The following is a 21,335-nucleotide window of genomic DNA, read 5'->3' on the forward strand; positions in this document are numbered from 1 at the left end:
CAAAAACCACGTACAGCGAGAAAGAAGTATAAGGGGAGATAGTATCCGCTGTCGTATCGTAAAGATCTAGAACTAGATCTTATCGTTTCAAATCCGCTTCTTTAGTGGCGAAGCATTTCCTGCTCGTAGCTGAATGGGGTTTGGAAGTGCATGCTGGCACTCAATCCGAACGTATCGCTATCAAGCACAGGCTCGTATTGATTGAAAAGGGAGCCACCGGCATTGTACATCGATTGATCAACATCACTAGTCTGCATAGAAGACGGAACGGGTAAGCCCATACGGCCTTGTCCTGTTGGCACAGGGGGTCGGTTGAAGTCGGGAACATAAGCATTTGCATCAGAGCCATTCTCCGCATTGTCAGCATCGTCGAGCATATCAGCCTGGGCGTCGTATTCTTGTTCTGTTTATAGGTTAGTCGCCGTCAGCGAGACGCATGATCAAGGTCAGCTTACCTAGTTGATCATAATGTTTTTGAAATGGAGCAGAGTAGTATGACTGCATATGAGATGGCATACCTCCGGGAATCACGGGTTGGGCTGCCGGATAGGGATCCATAGGTCTCATCGGGTTTACACCCAGTGGATTTTGCTGGGTGAAATCTCTTGGATTTGGAAGTAGAGGTGCTCGATTGCGCTGCTGTTGGTATTGAGAATCGGCTCCTTTTGGAGACATGGCACCTTGCAAGGCAAAACCAGGCGATCTTCCCGTCGATGGGGACGACACATGTGATGTGGGAGTAGGTTGAGGTTGCGGAGAATTCGCATTGTAGACGCCGTCTCGTGATTGAGGCAGACCGGAGTGGTCCGGTTTAGGGGCGATGGCCCCGGATGTCTGGCGTCGCTGAGTCGAAGTTCTCCCGATGGCAGCACGTTCAAGAGGCAATGGCTGCTTAGGAGCTAGGGGATTCGCATTAGGTTTAACCGGAGGCATGGCCGAGGAGTTTGCTGCCTTGAGACGCAGTTCGGTTTGAACATCGATGCCTATGAGTAGAACGACGTTAATCCGGTTTCATGATCATACCATCCTAACTTAATACGAACCCCTTTCCATAAGAATCCTTTCAAGAAGCGAATTCTTGTATCGTAACATCAGACACTCGTCGGCTGCACTCCTATGACTCTGTTGCAGCGATTGAAGAGATTCTTCATTCCGCTTGATCGTCGTCTCTAGCTGTTTGATGTACTCGGTTCGCCTTTCGCGAAAAGCAGCTTGAGCCTGCCGGTTCCTCTGCTTGCGCTCTTCTGATGTGGCATAAATCTGGAAGAGGTATTAGAGGTGAAACAACAATAAAGCATGAGCACGACGACATACGGGCTTTCTTCCACCTTTCCGCTTTTGAGTTTGGGCAACATCCTGATTCGGTTCTTCTGGTTCGGGCGTCGATACTGAAGAACTCATGGAAACATGACCATCTTGTGCCGCCTCGGTCTTGGGTACTATTGTGTCCATGGAAATGTCATCATCGTTCATGGGCCTAGTGTCGACCACAGAGACCATATCAATAGACACCAGACCGGGGAGAAACCAATAGGAGGGGCTTGACTGGTTGAACAGACCCGCGCGCAAGACAGCCTAGAAGATAAGGGTCTGCATGCAGGTATGTTATCAATCAGTCGCGGGGGTTAGTATTGGAGATCTGACGATAAACAGACACCACGCCAGAGGTCAGGGCAGCGCAGAAGGAAGGAGGGGGAGGGGAGGCAGTAGACGCTAGAAACGCGCGGCTGGGCGGTAGTTGGCAGCGATAGGCACAATAGGCGACAAGCACGGACGAGATTGAGGGAGCAGGGCAATTACTTTGACATAAGAAGAATTGCGTGACAGCAAGATAGCAGGTTAGTCGATGTCAGGATTCTTAGTTGATGTGTAAGAGGATTAAGATGGGAAATCGTGAGGTAAAATAATTGACTAAGAGAAAAGAGGAGAGGAAATCTCTTTTTTCCACTTTCTGCTGCTAAGTCATCGTAATAATTTTTTTTTTCACGCTTCTCTTCCCTGGCTCAGCCTGGACAAGGACAGTGGAAACTGGAAGACTTGAGGGCCAAGACCCAATGACAATGCAAGCGCCGGTCACTGGCCATGTTCTCCGCCCGCGCACACGTTTTCCATACATGTTACATACAGGTCCGTCATCGCTTACAAGGTTTTTCTCAGCCATGCGGCCTTGGTACATGGTTTACGTAGCCCATACAGGTACAGCAAGGTACCTGCTCTGCAATCTGCAGATGGTAGCATGGTCGATATGGCGGACAGAGTTTTCTTCTCTTCTCTTCGCGGCCAACTCACAGTACGTATACATAGTCCGTGTGTACGCCCACTGTATGAGGGTCTCACTTTAATTACTGCTACGACGTATTGGGAGCCGCGGAGTTGTTGGACTTTTCCAATTTACAAAATTTTCCAGTATTTTAAGTGTCTTTCAAATTTACACACCTTCTCCTCGGCGACCTCCGCCCATAGTGCCAACAAAGCCGGCACCAAGTGGAGAGAGGGTTTGCTGCACCAGCTGTATGAGTTGCACGGCGCACGTCAACGGATCTGGTCTTTGAGTGGCTGACAGGGAGCATATTAGACGGTGCTTGCCCTCTTCGAGGCTAGTGTTTTCATCTATACAGGCTGCTATTGGCTATCTAGTTTAGCTCCCCGTAATTTGGATCCATTCTAGGACGGTGATCACGCTTTTGGATCTCTCCGGATTTCCCTCTTCGGCCAGAGATCTAAATCTGGCCTCATAACGGAGTACGTATAGTCGCATACGGGTATAAGTCCTGCTCAGCTTTCTTTATCCATAATTTGGAGCCTGTTTCCGAGAAGACATTCGACGTCGAGTATGGCTGTCGGATCACACTGACTCTGTTTACTACTACTGCGTTGTAAAGTACGAGTCCATGGCCTGGAAAGAAAATTCGAGGCAGTCACGCGCCTCGCTTGCCTGAGGCCTAAACGCTTAGTTGCATGGTGGCTCCTTCCCATTCCGATATATTTCTTCCATTACCGTACTGTCACACAATACGGTATTGTCTGTATTGATGCCTCTTTGCCTTGACGTGCGCTTCGCTTTCATCTTGTTCATCCCTCTTACTCTAGCCGATACCCGTCTCAAGCACAGCATCATATGACGACACAGCCCAACGATTCCAGACTCATCAGAATTCTCGTGTTTCATATTCTTGCCGCGTTAAAGACGCACTGCTCCACCAATGACTTCCGAAGGCCCGCGGAGTCGGCGATTCAGTTCTGTTGGGTGATGTTGGGTGATGTTGGGTGACTGACAAAACCACCACGACGAGTGCTACCTGCAAAACATTGCGAGAAACGACAAAGATCGGATCTAGACGACAGTCTTTCCGGCATAGACTTTGGTCTTCCAGTCCAGCTTCAGATACGAATTACTATGGCCCCGTACTGGTGATACCACTCAGCCCTATGGCAAGGCACCCTGAACTTGCCCCTGATGACGCACATCGTGGAAAATCTCGTTCTGCAACTACGTACTTGCAATTGATTGCACCGCCTTCCACGTCCATTGAAGTCACTTGCACCTCGACGTGTATGTCCCGTTATACCTTGAGTCCGATACCATCGGATCATAACCTACGTCTGAAAATTGCAGTCACTGCAGTCGCCGTCGGAATTTCTAATCGAACAACCTTGTATGATAAGACGTCACCCCGATCAAAAGTCTTTGCATACTCGTGCGATTATGATACAATACCTTCCTTAGCCGCGCGGTATCCTCGAGGCAATGCATAACCGTATGAGCAGTACAACGTCGATCATAAAAGCCATGTCCGGTCATGTCAATTCTGGCGTTAATGTTGAATCTCTGAGGTGAGTCTTGGAAATCCTCCGACGATTCAGACCGTGTAAATGTTCAGTCGATATTGTTGAGGCAACACGTAGCTATTAGCATGCCCTGAGCGAACAGCCGGAGGCTCGACCATGTGAAAGTGTGACATTGTAGAGTCTTTGAGCGTCATGCCTCACCTCAAAGAACAAAATCCCATCTAGTAGAAATCAGCTTGTGACTAACTATTAGTATGATAATTTTGTATGACTTGATAATCTCAAAAGGCAAATTGTTGACCTTGACATCTTATCCGAACAACTGCTCCGGAGTGTGGGGACCTCCCCGCATGTCAATTCGCCGACGTCTGGAATTTATGCAGCCTCGGTTGAACTTCCAGATATCTTTGTGTCGACCTTACTTTTGTACCACACGGCATTCAACGATTTTGCAAAGTTTTGGCATTGCTCATTTTCAATCCAAACACTCGAGAAGAGTACTGGCGATATACCTCCCAACAAAATGGCATCTACAGAACAGGCCGCCGAGACCGCGGACAAACGCGATGAGCGGGAGACAACTCCTAGAGCAGAAGAACCAGTGGTGAGCGCGACACCGAACATGGTGACTGACGATGAAGATTCCGAGTGGGAGGATCTGGATGGTGTGTTTATGATTTCCTTGATAGCTCACTCGTTATTCTGGAGGCTTATTTTCTCCTAATAGAGGTACTGGACGATTTCAGCGGCCCGCAACAATCAACGAAGTCTACCACTTCCTCGAAACAACCAGACACTCAAAACAATGCCACCGAAGAAGCATTCATCAAACAATTAGAGGCGGATATGTTGGCCCAGCTAATGGGGGGTAAAGCCAGTGGCAAGGACAAAGCACCAGCACCAGCGCCAGCACCACCTCCAAAAACAAATACCGAAGAACCTAGCCTATCAAACCTGATCAAAATGTTCCAGGACATGTCAGAGGAAGACGCTGTAAAATTCGAGGAAGAATTAAAGAAAGATGGCGGAATGCAGAATCTCTTCAAAAATCTGGCTGATTCAGAAGGGACTGGAGCAGGTAGCTCAACCTCTGCATCGGCAGGAGTTGCAGGAGAATCGTTCCCAGACACCATTCAAAAGACGCTCGAGCGCATGCAAGAATCCGGCGAGAAAATCACGATAGAGGCCAAAACAAGCCAGGACAAATTAATCGATGCATCGATATCACGATTGATGGAAATGGCCGGCGAGGCAGCAGGAGACGGTGGCAATCTCGACCTTGAGCAAGTATTTAGTGATGTGATCAAGGAAATGTCGAATAAAGAGATGTTATACGAGCCTATGAAGGATTACGATACTAAATATGGACCTTGGTTGGAGGAAAATAGGGCCACGCTCTCTGCAGGGGATTATGCAAACTACGAGAAACAGGCTGGAGTTATAAAGAAGATTGTGGAGACTTTCGAGTCGAAGGACTACTCGGATGATAAACCAGAATGTCTGGCTTCGATCTGGGATCTTATGCAACAGGTACTTCGCCCCTTCCTTTTTCTTGGTTCCGAAAGACAAGTGCAAAGTGTGACTGACAGATACGATAGATGGAAGCTTGTGGCGCCCCTCCATCAGATCTCATTAAAGGTTCCATGGGAGAAGGCATCCTGCCCAGCCTTGTCCCCTTCATGGATGCTATACCGGCCAGCGGCAACTTGGAAGACATCGATCCCGGCCAGGTGCCTCCAGAATGCAACCAGCAATGAACGACTATCCCGATTCTTGTCTCTAACATTTACTTTTGAAAAGAACATTGAACGATTCCAATGTTTGACTGGTTTTTGTCCTAAAGCCGATGCAAATTTCGGCAGTGCACGGATTATGTACATAGACCGACCTTAACCCTCATATACGATACCCAATCGATAGCCTCACAAAAAGGAATCAAAGCTAGACACAGGAGGGATAAAATGAACGCCACTTCGCCGACCCAAATTTATCTGATAATGCAATGTAAGATCATTAGAGCGGCACCCTTAGTTGATCAGTCAACCAGGTCCATGAAAATATCCTCGTAGTCACAGTCATCGCTACCAAACAATGATCCATCACTCCGAACACTCTTTGCCGGCGAGCGCTTATGATCATCGCCATTGGTAAGATTCTCTATAAGCGCCGGATCGACGCCCTCTTCTTGCATGATAAACTCCTCAAGGGCCGACTGTTCAGAGTCAAGCATCATATCATTGTCCTCATAATCATTATTGAGTTCTTCATTCAGGATTTCGCCGTCCTCAATGTGATATTGCTGTGAAAGCGTATCCGCTCGTTGACGCATCCGCTCGTCCCATGACTGTTGTTCAGAGCGATATTCCATCATCATCAGTGACTCGCCGCGCGAACCAAATCGCGCATCGTCACGGCTCTGTTTCACGCGGTTGAGGAAGAGTTGTCGATGTTTGGAGGATGTGGAAGTGTCATTGTTGGGAGTGTTGCTGGCGCTTGAGGGAGAGCCGAAGATTCGTGAGTAGGCGTTAGTGGAGCCACCGGACTTTCTGAATCGTTCTTCGTATGTTGAGCGCCGGTTAGGGGGTGTGATGGTGTTGTATGCTGCAGAAAAAGAGAACGGTTTGCTGTTGTTGCTGTCACTGTGTTGCTTATCGAAGGGCGAATATGAGGCATTCTCTTGGTCTTGAAATCCCTCTGATTTATTGAGGTCGCGCTCGGTCATAGTCGGGAATATGGCCGCTTGAGCATTCACATTGCGGAATCCGAGCGGCGAAGGAGATGTCGGGGTATACGGGAATCGACCGCTGTACTGACGACAATCGTAGCCTTGTTGAGGTGTTTGAGGAGTATACTGAAGCTGTAAAGACTGCTGGGGAATGGTTTCGAGCATTTTCTCGTCATATGATTGAGCTGATGATCAAGTTGGGAAGGAGGTTGTTCAAGTCGAGTAAGAGCCGTGGCAAAATTTGAACAAGATAGCGAATTGAACTGCCGTAGTCTTTTCTCAGATAATCAGTCAAATGATCTAGCTTGTCGAGTATAAATACTCCTTCCCATGGCTAGAGATGTGATGGGAGTTATGTACAGCCACCGGTATTGCAGCCAAAAAGTCGCGTCGAGCATAGCGCGGTACCGCGTCCTGCATTAGGTGATAAGATATGATGAGACGCTAGCCTTATTTGGACTAGTATATTGTCATAAGGCACGACGGCAGAAATATTTAGCCCTGATTCTACGAACGTAGCAGTATCATCAATACTGAGGTAATGTGCTCTGTTTACAAATACATAATAGTACATGACTGATTAAGTAGTAAAACGATATCATGCTGCATACCTGTGGTTTTTTTGCCGGTAGAAACATATCACAAATCGCAAATGAAAATGAAGTCGCCTTGCGTGATGGTTGTCTGTTGAGGAGTAGGAAATTGAGTAAGACTTGTCGAGGTTGCTGACGTTATTAAAGGAGATGCAGTAGAGGTACTTGAGGTCGATGTAGAGGTGGAAGAAGTTGAAAATGAGGTCGATGTTGATGTTGTCGTTGACGTTGACGTTGATGAACTTGTTGTACTCGTTGATTCTGACGTTGAGGAACTAGTTGAAGTCGAGGACGAGGTACTCGTGCTCGAACTGGCGGCTACAACGGCCTGATTCACATTCAAGCAGGTTGCTGTAATCCTTTCGGTTAGACAGCAGCACTCGAAGAGTCCAACCATGGCAGACATACATTGCTGATTTTGACAGTCAGACACTGTAAAATCCACGGTTTTATCGGTGTTAGCCATCTATTCGACACCCAGTATTAGCAGAAAAACTTGCAATTTCGTTGTATACCGAGAACTAACCAATTGGCACGTATTGAACTGATCACCACAGCTATAGTCCGACGATCAGTCATCATTGATCATATCTCTTAGGACACGGAGCCAACACACGAACCTCCGTTGTCTTGCTGAGGGATAGTCTGACTACATACGTAGGCGTTAGAAAGATGGTCATAGCTCACGTGTTAGACAGTGTACTTACAAAGGTATTATTCTCGACGCCAAAGGGCCTTTTGGAATTGCCCGTCATAGTAATAGCTGGCGCCGCAATTCCGAGGACAGTAGAAGATGCCTACATATTGCCATATACTGTAAGCCATTTCCACATTGCGAAGAAGCTCACAAGCGAGCAAAGTCGACTCTCGGTATACAGTATGAGTCGGGACACTAGACGAACCCTTTGGTGCTGATGCCCACTTGCTCTTCTGTCAACAACAGCAGACGCACTCATCTGAAACCCCATTAACAATGAATTTGCCCCAATTGATGCTGTAGCCGCTGTGGCTCTCGTCATGAGCAGTAGTAATACGGACAGTCCAATCAATGTGAGCGAGGATGGTGTTCGAGGCAGCGACGTGATGCTGTGCTGGGATGATGGGTGAAGTAATGTCATTTTCTCGATAAGTTGGTTGCTTGGTCGGTTAAGAACAAATAGTTATGCAAAATTTCTTTTTCATACAATTTCATGTTGCTTCTTGGCCTTCATATTCGTAGAAGTCGTGAAAATATATGCTTTTCAATTAGTAGTCACGATTGACCGTCACTGCGCTGTATCATCGTATAGCATCTTGGAATTGCTACGTAGGATATTGAAAGGAAAATGTTGCAGATACAGATAAAGTGATAACAAAATTAGACAGTTCTCCTTGGAGTATGGGGCATCAATTGTCCCTGAACTCTCCCTGGGCCCGAGGAAGGATTTAAAAGATCAACAGCTGAGACCATCTCGGGGCTCATCGCGAACTACTGCCGCAGGAGTCTGCGCCGGACCATGTGTGACCACAGTATATCACTAAGTTCACTAACAGTCACTGTCACAGAAAGCTCGTGTCTGACAGGGTGGTTGGTTGCATCTAAGCGCGACGAGTTTCACATCGGTTTGATGTTGCCCAATTGCTGCCCGCGTTGACCCTGATTGGCTTGCTACACAGGTCGCGACATGGCCTCGGGTTTCTATACTAGATCTTTCCCTTTACAGTAGTCAAATAACGCTTTGGTCTTTGAAATTCCGAAAGAAGAACTATAATAATTGCATAATTAAATTATATGATACAAAAGCAGGTTGCGGACGCAGCAACGGGAGACTTTTTGCGACCACCGTCTGAAATCCAGTAGGTACAAGTAAATGCCTTGTTACATACACAAAAGGCTAGAACGATATAGCACTAAATGCCAAGTCCGGTACTGCCAAGGATAACAAACTACAGGAACCTTTCGTGACAGAAGACTGAAGATTTGTAGGTTTGGTCAAACAACGGAAAATAGGTAATCAGGTTTAAGAATAGGGTATTCGATAAATCGGCAGAAATACCACCGATCGGAGCAAATGATAGCCATCGGTGTGGTCGTCTGGCGAGGTCGCCGTCGTAAGGAGTGTCGTTTTGATGTAACAAAGATCAAATTCAGGGGCAATATGAGTGCCGGCGCTGTGGAAAACAGTCTATAAGTTTCCAAAAAAGTTTGAATGAATAAGTGAATGAGTGGATGCATGGGATAGGTGACGAAAGGTTATTCTTGAGAAGTAGAATCCGTCAAAGATGTCTCCAAAACGCCGCCATGTATAAAAACAACCCAACGCGATGAAAAGAGCCAAGTCTGCTTGGGGCATATGACAGTAGTGTAAAGCCTGTCTAAAAGTTGGACGCAGCGTTCACAGGGCCAGGATTGTGGTATTGATCGAGAGTAGAGCGGAATGGAGTGCCAGTAGAAGATGGGCTTGGAGCCTTTTCACGAAGGTTGGAACCAACAGCAGTACCGGCGCTCATCAGATCGTCTTCGTCGTTGTCGTTATTGTGCCTATTGCGTCCCCAGACTCTCCAGGCGACAAAAGCGACACCCGCGAGAAGAATCGCACCACCAACACCGACAACGACACCAATAATGGTGTTCTTGGCACTCTTGCTCAACCCACTGCTGGAGCCGGAAGAACCGGAGCTGAGAGAAGGCGACGAGCTGCTAGTAGAAGAAGTCAAAGGTGCAGTCGATGTGGAAGCTTGCGTTGTGGCAACACCGCTAATGGTAGTAGTTCTGTAGATAACCGTTTCAGTCTGACTAGTGGAGGGCTCAGTGGTGGTAGAAGATGGAGGCTCAGATGTCGCGGAAGTCTTGGCCGTTGCAGGATCTGTTGTTGTCGATGGGGGCTCTGTTGTGGAGGTTGACGAGGATGTTTTGCTCGAAGATGTAGTCGATGTTGTAGAGGAGGAGGAGGAGGAGGAGGAAGATGATGATGTGGTGGGCTCAGCGGAAGTAGTAGGGTCCGCAGATGTTGTTTCAGCAGCTGTAGTCTGGCTAGCGGAGTCTGGAGCAGTAGAGGTTGGGTCACTGGTAGTCGAAGCAGCGGTGGTAGCAACAGTTGGTGAAAGGATGTCGCCTAGAGATGTCAGGCTATCTCTCTTCTCAGGCTCTGCTGCACCGGCGACGGTCGCAGCGAGTACGTAGACACCAGCCAAGAACAAAGAAGAACGCATTTTTGCTCTTTCCTATAACTCTAATTCTCTGGTTTTCGAATGGAACTATCGCTATGGATTTGCAAAGGCAGTTTTTGACGCTCAGTGACTGCCAGACGAAGTTGTTGATTCGGAAAGTTGAGGAGTAATCGACTTGAGGGGGAAATGGAAGCGTACGGCTTGACAACAGTGCTACTGTTGGACGAACTGAGGGKGAGTTGAATATAATAAAACGAGAGGAAGGAAATTAAGGAAGAAACGAATGGCGACCGAGGCGGTGATAGAGTATTTGACACGTCCAAGTCGAATTGGCGTGGATGTGGATGTAACTTAGTGAGCGAGAGCGTCCGTGAGCGAAATCAGTCGAAGGGGGATAAACAGAGAGAAAAGAGTCAGCTGGGCGGGAGTCAGGGAAAGAACCAAGGAGCCTGTGCTTGGCATTGCCAGGGCCGAAAGAGAAGGAGCAGCCAATCGGCGGGCGGGCTAGTGCCAATCAGGAAAAGGGAACACGACAGCCGGCCCTAGCCAGAATTCACCCAATGGTACAACGGCTTCGGTATTTCACAGACAGCACAGCCTCGACGCATGCCTACATACTGTCAGATTTGGATGCTACGTCCAGTACGCTGTTCATGCGACACTACTGCTACGTACTCTCTGTATGTATGTAATCGACTCGAATTTGGATAAGAGAGTGACAATTGGTGAAACCATTAGTTTCGCTCCTCTCATTGACTGATCGGAAATAGCAACCTCCCGCTCGATCTTCGTCAAAACTTCAGCTTTCTTCATCTTGTCGGTACGGGGTACGAGCAGACATTTGTTACGGACACGATTATATACTCCGAGTCCTCCAATGAGAATTTTTACACATGCGTGCATGAAAGACTCATCTGCCATAAGTTACCTTTCAGCCCTTTACACAATCGTCATGACTGCSGAGCCGCTATGGTGAAACAAGTGGAAGGCAAATCGGCAAGAGAACCGCCGAGAGATCCGCGTCGTGCGAGGGAGGAGGGCGTTGGATGCTGCTGGCTAGTTCGCTAACGGCAGTGATAGCCTTAGTCTCGGTATTAACAGGCCGACAATACGTACTCTTCTACTTACAGAATGATGTAAATAGTCCCTAGAGAGTGGTACGTAGTTGTATCAACTTTGATGCTTCGGTGTCTTTCTGAAGATGTATTGAAACATATGCTACGGTACATCACACATCATATATCCCTCTGGAGAAGCAAGACAGCAGCACACTCTGGGTCCACCTCAAAACACTTCAACGTACCACGGGTGCATCGAATGTTTTGAAACTACACTACAGCTGCTTATATAAAATCGGCAAAAAAGGACCTTCGGTAGCTACGTATGAGGTGGAAGAAAGATACGAATAATATCATAAGGTTCTTGATTATTTTTAACTCCGGTTGCTGGATTTATCTACTAACACTACCTACCTAGGCACCGACTATCGGACAGATGTAGCCATCTCCGTCCATTAACCGCCATTAAAACTGATGGGGACTATATAATTGTTTAAATGAATCATTCATCCATTGATTATAGCATGATTGACACTTCTGGAATAGCCGATAGGTAGATTTGGCTAGTGACCAACATGTCGATGACCGAGGTCCAGCCTCTTTGATAGAAAATCCATCTTGTAGAAAATCACTCTTGCATTCTGGGTATCGTAGAAATGTACGTTTGTGAAACCACGGACGTGGTGGTCATCGTATCAATTTCGTTTCGTCGGGTTGCCTTTGAGTTGGTCTTGGATCTGCTCTTTAAAAAGTCGGAGAAAATGTTTCGTTCCAGCTGTGCGAGACCCAATGTTAGCCTCGAAAATAGATGATTTGAGATGTCAAGGGCACAAACATGTCTCCTCGATATTTGTTCCCCCCATTTCTTCTGGCGGCACACCGTGCCTCGCGCGTTCAACCCTCCGATGGACGTTGCGAACCATTTGATGAAAGGCGGGACTGCGCAGAAGCTATTCGGAAAGATGTCAAAAGATGTTCGTTAGGAAACTTGGTCATAGCGACTTACGCGATTGATAGCCCACGCCTAAAAGATGGTTAGTCTGTGAGATGGGGAGTTGTATATCTAACAGCAGTCGCTCACCTCTACAAAGCGAAGCCAAACCATATTCAGCCAGTCAGACAAAGAATCGTCCAAACAATTCAAGTACCAAGCATGGTCAGTCACCGGTCACATCAAATGACCTTGGGAGGGAAAGGAAGCTATCCTGAGATGGTGCAAGATTAAAAGTCGAGCGCGAGTCTAGAAGGAAGGAAGAAGTCTGGTCCCGACCCGCCGGCGTTTGGCCGTTAGTTAAGGCTTGATCAAGCCTCACGCTGCACAGCCAACGACTGCTCTGCAAATTTCGTTGAGGAATAATTTGTCGACGCCTCTCCCCCATAAGAATTGTCGTATTAATTTATCTTCTCTGTACATCCCTGAAAATTAAAGTACTTGCCCTGCACATATGTTTTATTGAACCATTTCTACCTCGCCGACTGTACGGATATTTCCAGAGGACTGCTGGATCAGTCTGCAAAGTGTCCAATAATTTTTATTGCTCGAGTTTGGACTGTCGCTCCTGCATCTTTTCATCCGACAGGTTTGGCCTGGGTGCCTTCTGATCCTCACGTTAACCGCCACTATCCAGTCACTTGCAGCCAAAAGCCCAAGGTTGCTAGGGTTGACTGTCCAACGAATTACCATCGAACCCCTCCATCTGGTGCGGCTTGGGCGTCTTCAGCGGCCGACTGCGGCCCCTCCAACATCAACAACCGGAATCCTGGACACCCCAAAATCTCCCAGCAGCTCCTTTAGCTGCCCGGATCTGACTTCGTTACAGATCACTTCACAGCATCGGGGCCCTCCCAGTCCAGTTTCATTGAATCCGCCAGGCGACGACTCCTTTTCTGAGAGGGGTGCTTCCCGAGCCTCGTCTCCCACGACTACGTCAGGTCCTCGAGGCCGATCGCGAAAGATCGCCGCGACCGGCAAGAAAGCCTCGAGAAAAGCACTCAGTGTGTTGAATCGCTTTCGTGCGCTGCATCACAAGTCCTCCGGGAAAATGGCACAGTCGCCCATCCGAATCGACACCGACATTCATGGAACCAAACGAGGACTCCCGTACGATGGGTCTGAAGGATCGGATTTTTTGGCTGTACCAGATGAGGATCAGTTTGATACACAGACGTCGGCTTCGATTCCAGGGCTGCCGTCATTCTTGAATCTTCCATATACAGGTGGGTTTTTCATAAGGTCATTGTGATTAGAGGAGGTATAGCTGATCGTGTGACATGATTTTCGTGCAGAAATACGAAAGAAATTTGAAGATCTCGAATGGTTGCAACGCTCCCGGATAGCGGAAGGAGTTATGTCCAAGGATCCTTCGCATAGATGGGCCATTGACACCAGTCCGGAAGTCAAGTCACGAAATCGTTATCAGAACGTTCAGGCTTGGGCAAATTCGCGCATCCGATTAAAGGTCCCTGAGGGAGAGTGCGACTTTATCAATGCATCTCCTATTATACTGAAGGACTCCCGTACGGGCGACGAGACGAGGTATATTGCTACACAGGTATGTTTCTCTCAAGTCATCTCCCTATTGAGATAATGATGTCTGACTGTATGGTTACAGGGCCCAAAAGTCGGTATCCACTTGGCGCATTTTTGGCATATGGTTTTTCACGAAAGTGCGGACGTGGCGGTCATCGTTATGTTAACGCAAACAGTCGAGGCTGGAAGGGAGAAGTGCGCGCAATACTTTCCGATAGACGAAGACGATGCCGTAATGAACTTTCCGGCCGAAGCGGACGATTCCTTAGCGAGCGATCAAGATACCCAAGAAGAGGAGGCGGAAGAGGAAAAAGAAGAAAGAGAGGATGGCAGCAGCTCAGAGTTATCCGGAAGTATCACGCTACGCGAACATTACTTTGATGACGCATGTCGATCTGAGATCCGAAAGTTGGAACTTCAAATTGGCAATGAAAGCAAGATAGTATGGCATTTTCTGTTTGCTGGATGGGCCGACTACTCGAAACCCGAAGGAGAGGAACGCAACGCTCTTCTCCAACTCCTACAACGCACAGCTGAAAAGTCATCACCGGATAACCCTCGCATAGTCCATTGTAGCGCCGGGGTTGGCCGGACTGGTACCTTTATTGCCCTTGATCACTTATTACGAGAATTGGACTCTGGTGAATTGTTGGATTCAAAATATTTCGATGAAGATCCGATCTATGACACCGTCAACCAACTACGAGAGCAGCGGATGATGATGGTTTACAACGAAATGCAACTGCAATTCATCTACGAAGTCATTCGGGAGCAAAGCATCCGTAAGTTGGGAGGCACCTTAGACGACGAGATGACCTTGGATCTGCGGTCGCCGAAAGTTGCACGATTGACTTCAGACGAGAACTATACTGTTTCGAACAAACCAGAATTGGAACCTGAAACTAAAGAAGATACTCTGGGCGCAGAAAGCCCCGAACAGTCACCCGCAGTCTCAGACGACGAATGAACATACATCACAGGGAGTGAAAAATCGCTTCGATGATTGTATTCGAACACATGGATTCTTTACCTACCGCATATAATGCTCATGACACTATAGATTTCATACAACATCACCATCACATGGTCTTCTATTGCTTACTTCGTTTATCCTCTTCTTCTTCTTCTTCTTCTTCTTCTTCTTCTTCTTCTTCTTCTTCTTCTTCTTCTTCTTCTTCTATGTATATGCTTGCTGTCGCTGTTACGCATGTGTTGTATATCAAGCAGCAGATACCCTTCCCTCCTGGTGTTTGAGGTTCATGCATAGCCTGGTTCCTTGTGCATATCTGAGCTTTATATTGTGGTATATTTATTTTGAACAGGATTATTTTGTATACATAGGTCTGTGTGTGGAGGCATTGTAGGCAATAAAGGCAATCATGGTACATAGGGCACGGTGCATTCAAACATGAACTTCAAACCGAGCACCATTCAAGACCTCCACCAATAGTATATAGTAGAGAAATGAAACGTCAAATAATATAAAGAAATTCATTCCCGTTGCCACATTCGCTCTCATGGTTCATTTGTACTAGTCATTCCTCGTTTTGGCATTGCCATTCTCCTCGTCAGGTCCGGGTCCGTCTTCCGTATCCCAGTTATCAACAGCGTTCTCGTCCCAATTATCAACTTCCCGCTCTAAATTGGTAATGATACCCGTCTCCTGAGGACCCGTATCCTCATGCAGACGAGCGCTTTCCGAGCCACTGAGACCCAGCTCGATATCATCGTCGTGAGGCTCGCCTCCAAGGTCATCTGACAGGGCTCCGAAGCGTGCTTGTCGCCGTCTCTCCAACATGCGCCGATGGTACCAGCCGCAGAGACTAATCGCCCCAACACTGCCGACTACATTTGCGAGAATATCGAAGGGATCGAAAAGTCGGTCATTGGGGAGGAGACCTTGCACTATTTCAGATCCGATTCCGAGACAGAATGTGCAGACTAGTAGACTAGCTTGTATCGCTCTTCGGCGGGATGTGTCGGGKATCCAGTAGAACACGAGAGATAATAAGAAGAAAGTTATGAAGTGTAGGAATTTATCGTTGGGTTGTAGATTCGTCGGTATAGTATTTGATGTGCTGTGTGGCAAGAGTCCCATATAAGCAGAGAATAGAAGGAGCAGCACGAATGCGCCTGCTGGTTGTGAGCTTGATTAGCATGTTTCCATAAGCAATAACAATAAGACAATAAGTCTAGCTCTGGACCCTCATAGGTATTGGACGCCTACCGAGGAAAGGATAACGAATCCTCATTTCTTCTGAAGTGTGCCTCACACCGCAACAAAGACTGGTTGTCGTTCTCTATTTCAGCGTTGGCGATGAATCACCACGCAATCCGGCCAAATCGTAGAGCTTCGGAAGCAGATCGGAATGCCCTACTATTGTCGATGCAGGCATAACAGCATGTATATTGGCTGAATAATAAGAGTAGTTGTTTTTGGTGAATGACAAACAATCAACTACGCGTGTCTATCCACAGCAATATTGTTCATGAATCAATAGACAATAGTTAGACAACGAGATGTGAAGCGTTGTTGCGGCTGGGGCTGTTAGCGTCGTCAGCCAAGCACGGGAGCGGACAACGCTAGAAAGGGCAACTACGCATCTGGTCTGCGGAGGCCGCCAAACTCAACGGCCTCTCTCAACCTCAGTCCGTCATTGCTACCAAAAAGAGCTCTACGTCAGCCATCAACCACTCCCCGTCTTCATCACTTGGATCTCCAAAAATTACACTGCGATACTGCTCGCGACTTGGAGATTACTCTGCAGATTTTTCAGAGCTCAAAAAGCTCCCGTTCTGCCCTGGACCGCCCCGACGAATCACGTGTCCCCCTCGACGGGGTTTCCTCAGGGCGCGGATATGTCCCTCGGTCAAAATTTGGCCTGGATGCCCCCAGGCCACCTGCGACCCCCGGACGATCACCATCCCGATGCGCGCGGTGTCAATGCCCTTTCGAGAGTATCGTCTGGTACTCGGACGCCTCAAATGCGCTTTTCTAACAGCGAACAAGGCTCCCAGGCCGGGAATTTGATCTCCGACGTTGACACTGCTGCGGAGGAAGATGCTCGCATCACACTTTTTCGCGACCTCTACAATCGCAGCGAAGCTAAGATCAACGATTTGTTCAGCGCGAAACGTAGTGAATCTGTACCCTCTGAGGAAGATGCGATGGTACTCGAAGCCCCGGAAATTACTCCGGCGCGCCCCCAAGACTCCGAGCGACCAGCCAAGAAAGCTGCGCGGAAAATCGACGACGACGATTACGATGAATACGATGACGAGGAAGATAGCGAAGCGCAGGAAGACATCAACGCGTCTCCGTTGAAAGCCAAATCTGCTGCAACACCCTTTCACGATGCGACGCCCGCGCAACGACCGTCTCCCGCGATAGGTACCCCTGCTGACAGTGGTAAAGATACAAAGAAAGACACATTGGAAGGAATAAGGAAGAAGCTTGAGGAGGGCAAGAAGGCGACAGAAGAGGCTGCCCGACAAAGCTTCCAAACCATTTTCTACACCCTGGAAAACGACCACGATGCGATGAAAGAACAGGAACGACTCGAGGAATCGGAGAGGCTGGTGGAAGCTGAAATGTCCGGACAAGGTGTCAACAGCGGTGGGAACAATGTGACCAGTGGCGCCAATGGATACGGCTCSCTGAGCAACGCCAACCTCGGTGCTTCCAGCCTGACACTGAAGAACCTTATCGCTCGCATTGATATGAAGCGCACAATGGTGCAAGCATCAGATGCCGAACTTCGCAGCTTGATGAGTGAGGTTCGCAAAAATCGTAGTAAGTGGGCTAGCGAAGAGAAGGTTGGACAGGAAGAACTCTATGAAGCCGCCGAGAAGGTTTTGAGCGAACTAAAAGCAATGACTGAGCACTCATCGTTCTTCTTGTCTCGAGTCAATAAGCGCGAGGCTCCCGACTACCATACTAGTGAGTTCACATTTTGGAAATGAAACCCAACGATTATTGCTTACATATTAAAGTTATTAAACATCCGATGGACTTGGGTTCCATGACAAAGAAGTTGAAGACATTGCAATACAAATCAAAACAGGAATTCGTCGACGACCTTAACCTGATCTGGGCCAATTGTTTGAAATACAACGCTTCACCGGAACACTTCCTGCGCAAACATGCCCTATACATGAGGAAAGAAACGGAAAAGCTGGTCCCTTTGATTCCTGATATTGTGATCAGAGATCGCGCAGAAGTGGAAGCAGAAGAACGGAGACTCCAGCTTGCAGAAATGGACGGTGCCGAAGAAAGCGATGATGAACCTATCATTTCGTCAAGAGGTAGAAAAGCTCCCGGGAAGACATCCCAGAAAGGAGCAGCCCCAAGCCGACAAACGCCAAGTGGCTCAGAGGCCCCATCTGGACCATCAGGCTCCCAACCCAAGAACTCAGTTGGCCCCGACGCAGATGGACTGGCAGAGGGAAGCCAAAATGGCTTGTCAACTCCACCTCCAGGAACATTAACGCCCCTTGGAGTGAATGGCCTTGGAGCAGCTGGCTCTGGTAGTCAGCTTGACGCCATGGAAATGGACAGTTTTGTTGCGCCTGCTTTGACAATCGCCGGTTCTTCTGCGATAGGTTTTGATTACGATGACCCTGAATATCAAGTTTGGAAACAAGTCACTAAAAAGGACCGCGCTCTCATTGCAGCTGAAAGACATCGTCTTTTCAAAGGAGACAAACTCAACGTTGAAGAACCCGCCCTGCTTCGTACCAAGACTGGCATGCGCAGATGGCTCAAAAATCAGAAACAGGCTGGCCCTGAATCTGATAAAGCCGTCGAGTCTCAGAGCAATGCCTTGCAGCCGGGGACGAGTGAGACGCTTGCAGAGGGAATCGAGGAAGAAGATGACAGGGTAATTCCAGACTATTACGATGTCATGTCAGGCATCCCAGACATTCCAGCACATCTCGCATGGCGCGAAGATGCTGAGGGTAATGTTGTCGACAATCTTGAGGAATTCTTGCATATTCTGCCGAAAGGATCGTTTACACAACCTGATAGCAAATTGTCTCGAAGGATGGATGCTAACATGCGACAAATGCAAGAGACGAGGAAGATTTGTTCTAAAGTTAGCATTGTCAAGCAGATGCAGCTTCAGTCCCAGGTGTATCAGAACCAATTTCAGAAATACCAGCCTGAACCATTCGTGGAACAGGATGTGTCGACGCATGTTATGAATGATGAAGGACCTGTGATCAATCCATGGATCTCGAAAGCCGTACTTCAGCGGTCGGTTGGGAAGATTCTGTACCATACTGGATTTGAAGAGTATCAACCATCAGCTTTGGACGCCATCACCGACATTGCTTCTGAATTCTTCGTGAAAATTAGCCGAACTCTGAAAGAGTACATGGAGGCACCAAAGATCGCAGTCGCTGAGGCCTCTGATACGTCGAACCCAAATACCGCGCAGTACAAGTCGCAATATACGCAGCAGGAAGTCATTCTTCATACTCTTTCGGCGGTGGGCACTGATGTTGAGTCTTTGGAGTCATATGTCAAAGATGACATTGAACGCGTTGGAACAAAACTTGGTGTCATTCATGAGCGTCTCCGTGCCCACTTCACAGAGCTCCTTCGACCAGCTTTCCATGATGCCACTGGTGATGGCTCAAATGCATTCAACGACGGGAGCGAGCAATTTGTTGGGGGTGACTTCGCGGAGGATATTGACGAAGATTTCTTTGGTTTCAAGGAAATGGGCTTGGATAGAGAGTTTGGTCTTGCTAGTTTGAGTGTGCCGTTTCATCTTCTTCAAAACAGGATGTACAATGCACACCAATCACAGAACACAAGGTAAGTGTCAACGACGCTGCTATTTGTACCTCCACACTAACTGTTGTTTAGCACTTCCCAAACCACGAGCAATCTATTCCCCGTCCCACCTCCCTATCCGCATGTTACAATGGAGTCGCTGCCTTCACAAATCGGACTGGTACAGAATTTTTTCTTGCAGAAATTGCAGGCCAACGGCGAAGAACCTATTACGGAGGATCTCGAGCTTCCTCTCAAACAACGACCGTCTCGTCCAAAGCTTCCAGGATCAGGAAAGATTGTTCCCCCCAACAATTCCAATCTCACAACAAGCCCTCAGAAACGACCCTTACCGCCAAGCATTGCACAAATATCTTCGAGTAAAGGAGCGATCAACTTTGCAGAACCTAGCAAGAAGAAAGCTAAAAAGAATAATGGTACTGCTGCCGACGCATCTTCGTCGACTACGATGGCACCTCCAGGCAACGAAGACTCGTTTGCTTTATCGAACGGTGACTCGAAGCTCTTGACAGAGAATAAATCTGCGGATGATCAAGCTCGCCTCAAACAGTCCGCCGAGCTTGCCAAAAGCGATTTTGGGGCGACGCACGACGGTGTTGGCATGACGGACTCTGGCGCTACGTTGACTGGAGAGCTTGATCACCATCATGACAAACTTAATGGTATGTAGGCGCGACGACATACTATTTCACAAACTGTCGAAGGCCCCCTTCTAACAGGATTGCAGTGATCAGCTCTGCCAACAATGAGAATGCCGTCGGCACAAACAGTATGATGAGCCCCGAAAGCATCAACGGCCATTCCTAGTCATTTTCTGAGTTTCTCGCGTCGCTCGCTACCGCTCTCCATCATGTCAATACACCATCTCGCCGTGAATCTGCTTCCCGAAAAAAAAAAAAAAAAAAGATGCTGCAAATTTTCGTTCTTTGAGGTTTCTCCTACGAAGCTATCCATCATCAAGATGCTCGACCTGTGGATTCTTCTTGACCTCGTTCTTTTTTTTCCTTCTCCGCCCGTTATCTTCATTCACAATTGCGTCCAGTTGCATGCATTCAAGTCTTACGATCCATGAATTTACTATGAGCAGCTTCTCTGTGCAGCTGTGGGTGTAATTTATCATCATTATCATGTTCATACAAATGCATCATTCATACCACTACCAGTTTCATAGTGGTGAGGACTTGGCTATGGATATTAGTAGCACATAGCTATAACGTACACAAGGTCTCTCTATTACTATATTGTTAGTATCGGACCTTATGTGTATTTTGTGATGAAGAGAGCTTCCATTTCTTTATTCAAGGAGGTTCGCACATCGAGGTGCCTCCTATGATACGAAGTGAAGTTCCTTGAGACAAGATCATAGTATGATGTGTGAAAAGGCCTTTTATTCCCTAGAAGTAACCATGCTCTACTGTGCTAGGAAAAATGGACTATTTCTTCGGGGCTAGTAGAATATTGAGAAAGCTTTTATTATGTTGATTCTATCCCAATTCCCTTCCGTAGAATTTCCTGTCTGTCAATGCCTTCTCATATCATAGAAATCTAGTAACGGTCGTATCTAGGATCGTTAGAGTAACCAGCTCGGCTAGAAACAATCGATCAAACTAGTTACATTGTACTGAATGTTGAAGAAATATCATCATGATTGAAATAACACTCTCCTTCTGATGAAAAGAAATATCCC

At 47.6% G+C, this 21,335-nt stretch overlaps 7 protein-coding genes across 7 annotated transcripts; 3 read left to right on the plus strand and 4 right to left on the minus strand.

The window, feature by feature from the left end:
• Window positions 1-101: 101 nt before the first annotated feature.
• On the minus strand, window positions 102-1,500 carry BHQ10_000457 (uncharacterized protein; the record flags this gene model as incomplete). Its single annotated transcript, XM_040876949.1, has 4 exons — window positions 102-403; window positions 456-983; window positions 1,044-1,260; window positions 1,315-1,500. 4 exons carry the CDS (start codon window positions 1,498-1,500, stop codon window positions 102-104), a joined length of 1,233 nt encoding a protein of 410 aa, XP_040728962.1.
• Window positions 1,501-3,790: 2,290 nt separating this feature from the next.
• Window positions 3,791-5,546, plus strand: BHQ10_000458 (uncharacterized protein; the record flags this gene model as incomplete). Its single annotated transcript, XM_040876960.1, has 4 exons — window positions 3,791-3,834; window positions 4,078-4,454; window positions 4,517-5,319; window positions 5,388-5,546. The coding sequence occupies 4 exons, from the start codon at window positions 3,791-3,793 to the stop codon at window positions 5,544-5,546; spliced, it is 1,383 nt and encodes a 460-aa protein (XP_040728963.1).
• A 278-nt stretch (window positions 5,547-5,824) lies between these two features.
• On the minus strand, window positions 5,825-6,679 carry BHQ10_000459 (uncharacterized protein; the record flags this gene model as incomplete). The annotated part of the gene is made up of 1 exon (XM_040876971.1): window positions 5,825-6,679. The coding sequence occupies one exon, from the start codon at window positions 6,677-6,679 to the stop codon at window positions 5,825-5,827; it is 855 nt and encodes a 284-aa protein (XP_040728964.1).
• Window positions 6,680-9,462: 2,783 nt separating this feature from the next.
• Window positions 9,463-10,299, minus strand: BHQ10_000460 (uncharacterized protein; the record flags this gene model as incomplete). Its single annotated transcript, XM_040876983.1, has 1 exon — window positions 9,463-10,299. The coding sequence occupies one exon, from the start codon at window positions 10,297-10,299 to the stop codon at window positions 9,463-9,465; it is 837 nt and encodes a 278-aa protein (XP_040728965.1).
• A 1,834-nt stretch (window positions 10,300-12,133) lies between these two features.
• Window positions 12,134-14,812, plus strand: BHQ10_000461 (uncharacterized protein; the record flags this gene model as incomplete). The annotated part of the gene is made up of 4 exons (XM_040876994.1): window positions 12,134-12,289; window positions 12,944-13,532; window positions 13,602-13,867; window positions 13,928-14,812. The coding sequence occupies 4 exons, from the start codon at window positions 12,134-12,136 to the stop codon at window positions 14,810-14,812; spliced, it is 1,896 nt and encodes a 631-aa protein (XP_040728966.1).
• Window positions 14,813-15,376: 564 nt separating this feature from the next.
• BHQ10_000462 (uncharacterized protein) lies at window positions 15,377-15,943 on the minus strand (the record flags this gene model as incomplete). The annotated part of the gene is made up of 1 exon (XM_040877005.1): window positions 15,377-15,943. One exon carries the CDS (start codon window positions 15,941-15,943, stop codon window positions 15,377-15,379), a length of 567 nt encoding a protein of 188 aa, XP_040728967.1.
• A 761-nt stretch (window positions 15,944-16,704) lies between these two features.
• BHQ10_000463 (uncharacterized protein) lies at window positions 16,705-20,455 on the plus strand (the record flags this gene model as incomplete). Its single annotated transcript, XM_040877016.1, has 4 exons — window positions 16,705-17,785; window positions 17,839-19,669; window positions 19,721-20,310; window positions 20,376-20,455. 4 exons carry the CDS (start codon window positions 16,705-16,707, stop codon window positions 20,453-20,455), a joined length of 3,582 nt encoding a protein of 1,193 aa, XP_040728968.1.
• Between the last annotated feature and the right edge of the window lie 880 nt (window positions 20,456-21,335).

Source organism: Talaromyces amestolkiae, assembly GCF_001896365.1.
Source record: "Talaromyces amestolkiae strain CIB chromosome Unknown scaffold1.1, whole genome shotgun sequence".
NCBI lineage: Eukaryota > Fungi > Ascomycota > Eurotiomycetes > Eurotiales > Trichocomaceae > Talaromyces > Talaromyces amestolkiae.